Raw genomic sequence first — 5,964 nt, forward strand, 5'->3', positions numbered from 1 at the left:
AAGGGCATCTGTGTTGCACAGATGCGTCAGAAACTTCGAAGGGGAAGGAAAGTTCTTGCGCAACTTTCGTCACTTCACAGAGGGGAAGCTGAGGCCTGGGGTGACGTACCAGTTAACACTTGCGACTCGGCTCAGTTCTTTGTCTCTGTGGAACAGGCGTGACTCTCTGGAGGCCTCCAGTGCCCGTTCAGTCCTGCCCGTTGTATCTTTGCGGCTGGAAAGCACTTGTGCTTCCCAGCTCACCGGGTGAGAGGTACCTGGGGAGGTGAAGAGCGTCGGCTTTTCAGGGGCCTGAGACAGGCGTGCGCCAAGGCTGAAATGCCGGCTCAAAGGAGGTGCTTCTCCTGGTTTCTTTGACAGACACTGAAATAAAGTTGGCGGGAGGGTTCTTTTAAGGGCTGGCAACCACTTTTTGGAGTCTGTCCTCCGCTGCCTCCTGGAAACGTGGCCCAGGACTATAGGGAAAGCCCTCCTTTGGGCATCTCTTCTCCTCTGTATCTCCTCTCTAGTCGGTCCTGCTGTGAGCCAGTCTACTAGCATCTTCTTACCGTAGGTAGCGCATCTTTTGTTGAACTGCCCAGATGGGCTCACACGGATACGCATGTGGGATTGTATTGGACACTGAGCAGGGGAGTAAAACAAAAATAGACAGAGGGGCACTTGGGTGGCTCAGGCATTAAGTGTCTACCTTCAGCTCAGGTCATGATCCCAGGGTCCTGAGATCAAGCCCCATGTCGGGCTCCCTGGTTGGTGGGAAGCCCGCTTTCCCTTTCCCACTCCCCCTGCTTGTGTTCCCTCTCTTGCTGTGTCTCTCTCTGTCAAATAAAATCTTTTTTTTTTTTTTTAAGATTTTTATTTATTTACTTGACAGAAAGAGACACATTGAGAGAGGGAACACAAGTGGAGGGAGTGGGAGAGGGAGAAGCAGGCTTTCCGCCAACCAGGGGCTTGATCTCAGGACCTTGGGATCATGACCTGAGCTGAAGGTAGATACTTAATGCCTGAGCCACCCAGGTGCTCCATCAAATAAAATCTTAATTAAAAAAGGAAAAAAAAGATTTCTGAGAGTTCCTCTCCCTGGGGAACTCGCAGGTAGTTTGGGAGACCATTCCTGATCTCAGGCCAGGAGCACGTTGGAGGAGACAGGGAGGCTACGGTCTAGCACAGTGGTGTTTTCATGGCTGTGTTTTCATCCAGTAGCTCTCACCCTCACCCTCCTCGTGCGCCGTGGGTATTGGATCTTCACCCCTGACTTCCGTGTGTTCTAGGCAGGGTGTGGGCACTGGGCTGTTTCCCATCATGTGGTCTCATCTACCTCAAGAAAAGGAAGTGGTGGAAACAGAGAAGGAAGGATAGGACTCATAGTTTCAGACCATATCATTTAATTCACCAACACAAATGTATTCTGGGAGTATCTACTACGTTCTACCTCATAGTCTAATATAAAAGGATAGACACTGATAGTGGGGAAGAATGCAAAAACACAGGACTGCAAGTCAGTTTTGTGTCCTCATCCTGATTACTGTGTAAGTTTGGTTGCAAATCTCCTAACCTATCTGGGCCTCAGCCTTTGTTGACTGAGTGAAAAGATCAGCTGACCGGGAATTTAAGCCCATAGTTATGTCTCTCAGAGCCGATGAACCCTTAGAAATTGCCTGGACAAATTTTACAAATGTTAGCATTTTCCAGGGAAGAATCTAGAGACTTGACAAAATCCTCAAAGAGTCTATGGCTTAAAAATGTTTTTTTTTGTTTTGTTTGATTTTTTTTTTTGGCTCAAAAAGAGATAAGAATTAAAAATTGGGAGCTAATGAATCAGTGCGTTCTCTGACTTTCTGTGCTGGAGTCCTAGTATGATCCTAGCCCTATAAGTTTGTGTGCTTAGGAGATTTATTTATTTTGATTTTCACGGATTTATAAATGATTGGTTTATTTGGTTATTTCTTCATTCATTGTTTAAAATTATATATTTATGAAATACCTCTTTTGTGCCGGGCACTGGCCTAACACGGGGCACAGCAGTGAACAAAACTCACAAAAATCACTGCCCTTGTGGAACTTAAATTTTAAATAAAATCAGGTAAAACAGATAAAACAGACAAACTAGGTAAAATTTACATAAAGCGTCGTAGTTAGTAAGGATGGGTTCCATGGAGAAAAATGAAGACTTGGAGGATGAGCAATGCTGTCACTGGGGAAGGTGTTTGTGATTTAAAGTAAGGTGGGAAGGGGGTGCCTCACCAAAGTGACTTCTGAGCGAAGATCTGAAGGAGGTGAGGGCTGGGCCATGAGGGAAAAGCATTCCAGGTAGAGGGAACAGCGAGAGCCCGAGCCAGGAGCTTGTTTGAAGAGCAGGCAAGAGTACATGCTAGAAGCCGGTTGAGGGTATAGTACATAATCAGGGGTGGGTTTTTTGGGGTTCTTTTTGGTGCTCCCCTTAACTTCCCAGTGATGCGACAAGTACGTGGATCCTGGCTGCAGGCTGGGTGACCTGCAGCCCACGCCTAGCTTGGGCCGGTTTTGAAGGAAGGGCCGCCTCTGGGATGACAAGTAATGGAGAGTTTCTCTTTCCTTGCAGGCCACAGAGATGCTGGTTCACAATGCCCAGAACCTTATGCAGTCTGTGAAGGAGACCGTTCGAGAAGCAGAAGCTGCTTCAATCAAAATTCGAACAGATGCTGGATTCACACTACGCTGGGTTAGAAAGACTCCCTGGTACCAGTAGGCACCTGGTCAAACCTGGTTGGCACAGAAACCCCTACTAAACAGAATGAAATGATCTGAGTCCCAGAAGATGCCGAGAATTGCTAGGGGGTTATAGGCCACATCTTGGCCTGACATAACAGAAAGGAATGGGGCCTCTTCACTTTAGAAACCATTTATACTCTTGTCATGGACACTTTGAAATGTTTCTCCGTATAAAGCCTGTATTCTCCAACACAGTTATACTTGTGCACACTCTATCCCAATAGGAAGGCTGGGTTTCTAGCCCATGGACTTCACATAAGCTCAGAAGCCAAGACTGAACACCCTGCTCCGCCCTCGTTCCCTAGGGGACAGTTCCTCTCCTGCTTCCTTTTCTCTTTCCCCTCCCCTCCAAGCCTCCCTACCAGGGTCCCAAGACCCAGGCCCAGGCAAGTTAGTTAAGAAGGAAATCACTGTGCCTCCAAAATTTGTTTTGGCTTTCCATGTTGCTCCTGGCCCTGGCTGTGCTCTCTGGGTCCTTTTCAGAAGTGAGCTTTGCTGCTACAAGGGAAGATGGCCTCTGGGGAGCCCCAGCACATGGGGCCTGGATTCACCTCTTGCCCTTCCCCAGGTTAATCCTTCTCACTTCCCACAGTGCAAAACCAAATTTCACTCTCAGGAGGAAATCACAGAATCACACGATTCTGTCTTTACCTTGCCCCTGAGCAACGTCTGTGCTAGGGAAGCTTCCTGTCCTATATCCCGCCTCGGCCTGTGAAGGTAGCCATCCCACACACTGTGTGTCCTGGTGCTCTCTGCCGCCGGAGGGGCAGAGTAGCCGGGCGAGGCCCTGCCCTTCTTCCCGGCGTGGCCACTCTCAGGCGCCTCATGCTTTGTCACTGCCTGCAGAGATCTGTGCTGAGGCCTTGTCATTCATTCTTAGCTCTTACTGTTCTTTCTGAGCTGTAATGCTGCATTGAGTTTTTAACCAAATCATGTCCCCAATCCTGGCTTTTGTATTCTTCCCTCATACCCTTCCTAAACAAGATTGCAAAGATATGTGTTTGTTCATTGTAATTTTGAAAGATCCTTTTTATCCTTTGGAAATTCACCTAAGAACTGGTGCTTGCCCCCCAGGAATGTTTAATAGAAAGGCAATCCTGTCTGAAGGGCACTTCCTACCTAAGGGAGATTGGTACTTGCAGTCTGGAACTCTGGCACCGTTGGGGATGAATCAGTGGGAAATAGTGCTCAGTATAGTCCTACCTCCCTTAACCAAGTCCCTGTTATCGCCCCCTCCCTCCCAAGTACAAATGCTCGTGAGTAATGGATATAATATTTAATTATCACCATAAGTTTCCTATTAGCAAAGTGAGAGAGAAGAATTTTTCCTCTTTTTGCATTATCACTGCTGTCTAAGCATTGCCCAGCACATGAAATCCTACTTCTTCCCAAAGCCAGACCTGGATGAGTAAAGGAGTAAGAACCGTTGCCTGAATGTCCTTTCTTCTCATTTCCAATGTGTGTTAAATCCCAACGTCTCCTGTGTAAAACTTGTCTTCAGTTGGTACTGTACACTCAGGCTTCCTCTATTTTCTTTTAACTGATGAATATTATTTTCAAGGCCCTCAGCATATCTGTATAGTTGCTTACCTGATATAAATGCAATATCAATGCCTTTAAAGTATGAATCTATGCCAAAGATCACCTTTTGTTTTATGAAAGATTACTTAGAGGAAATAAGAAAAATCATGTCTGCTCTCCAGGTTCTTCCAGGGTTTTGAGACACTGGTTTACACTTTATGCCGATGTGCTTTTCTCTAATATCAGTGCTTAAGACACAGTGAAGCAAGTTAAAAAAAAAAAAATCCCTGAAGACTGATTAGAGACATCATCACAAAAACTACACTTATAAGCTAGGATTTGTTATATGCAAATATTTTCTGCCTCTTCTTTTGTTCTGTTTAAAACAATAAAATGCATTTGTATAAATAATTCTTTAAATGATGGGTATATTATTTTAGCAGAAACATTTAGATCAGCTTTCTCCTTTGTTTTGAACAATAGCCAATGAAACTAATCTCAGGATCTCGAAACCAAAGAGGTTTATTTAACCCACGTGCATGTGTTGAACTGGATGACCAGCATACTAGTACTGTACAGCAGCACCGTATTTACCTAACAAGGGTCCGCGTACTGAAGCCCAACTTTGGGGATTTTACACCAGAAGGAGGTGACTGGCGTGAACAACAGGAGGAAAACACCAGATGTGGATCGCCAGCTAGTCGTGGGGACCGTCACCCTGACGGGGCCGCAGCTGTTACATGTACAAGAATACCACGGGTCTATTGCTTTTGTATTTCAAAGCCCAAGGTAGAACGATAGGGCTGTCAGAGATCCCCAGGAATATAAGGCTGAGCTAGCTTTGGGGACATAATCCTCTTGCTTGAGGAAGCACAGACCAAAAGTGGGAGTAGGTACTTGGGATTCGAAGGGACACATCACTGTTTCTGCCTGACTTTCTGGATCTGAAAGGGGATCATTAAAGAGAGAGAGTGCTGCGGACTACATTTATTCTGATTTAGAAGTGTTGCTGACCAGGGAGGCAAGATTCCAGACTGCTGGAGTTCAAGAGAAATGTCCAAGGCTATGGAATGACTAGGCAACATCTGAAAACAAATTCTGGTCTCATTTTGTTACTCACCATATGTTCATGGGTGCTGCCTTCCTGCTGCATTATATTTTTTAGTTGTTTTCTCAAATCAGAGGACTCTAAGAACAGTGAAGACCAGCATCTTCCAAGGGTTGTTCTATTGTACTTTAGGGATGAACCCATCACCTGAATTCTCTCTGAATGACGGTAACTTCCTTATGCAGAAAAAGAGCATCTACTTCATTTGCATTTGCTCTTAGGAGACCTCCTTTAAGAATTTATAAAAAGGGGCCATTCTGAGATTAGCTGGATTCTGTGTCTGAAAAATATTCTGCCACTACTAAGTATTCATGGATCTTTGTTACTGGTAGGTGGTGGTGGTGGTGATAGGGAGAGTAACTTTGATCACTTGCTGCTCAGTCTCTGGCCAGAGGGTGATGCTCAGAGAAAGGATCCGTGGCTGTTGACACACTGAGGTGGAGAGGAGCACTTCCAAGTGCTTTGCAGCAACCATTACACCTTATGTGATGACACGGAACAGAATCTGGTCATGTTAGCCTGCTGTGACGCTGACGCGTGCCCATCTGAGAATGCTCAATCAACAGTCAAGCTAAAAAATCAACTTG

General features: G+C 45.7%; 1 protein-coding gene across 2 annotated transcripts in view; it reads left to right on the forward strand.

Annotated features, from left to right (window-relative positions):
- Window positions 1-4,680, forward strand: part of VCL (vinculin) — a 115,855-nt gene extending 111,175 nt beyond the window's left edge. For both annotated transcript variants that reach the window (XM_046026930.1, XM_046026931.1), the window contains one exon: window positions 2,579-4,680. In XM_046026930.1, coding sequence (XP_045882886.1) covers window positions 2,579-2,725 — 147 coding nt within the window. In that variant the 3' untranslated portion in view covers window positions 2,726-4,680. The remainder of the gene's footprint in view (window positions 1-2,578) is intronic.
- Window positions 4,681-5,964: the final 1,284 nt, after the last annotated feature.

This window comes from Meles meles, chromosome 13, assembly GCF_922984935.1.
Source record: "Meles meles chromosome 13, mMelMel3.1 paternal haplotype, whole genome shotgun sequence".
NCBI lineage: Eukaryota > Metazoa > Chordata > Mammalia > Carnivora > Mustelidae > Meles > Meles meles.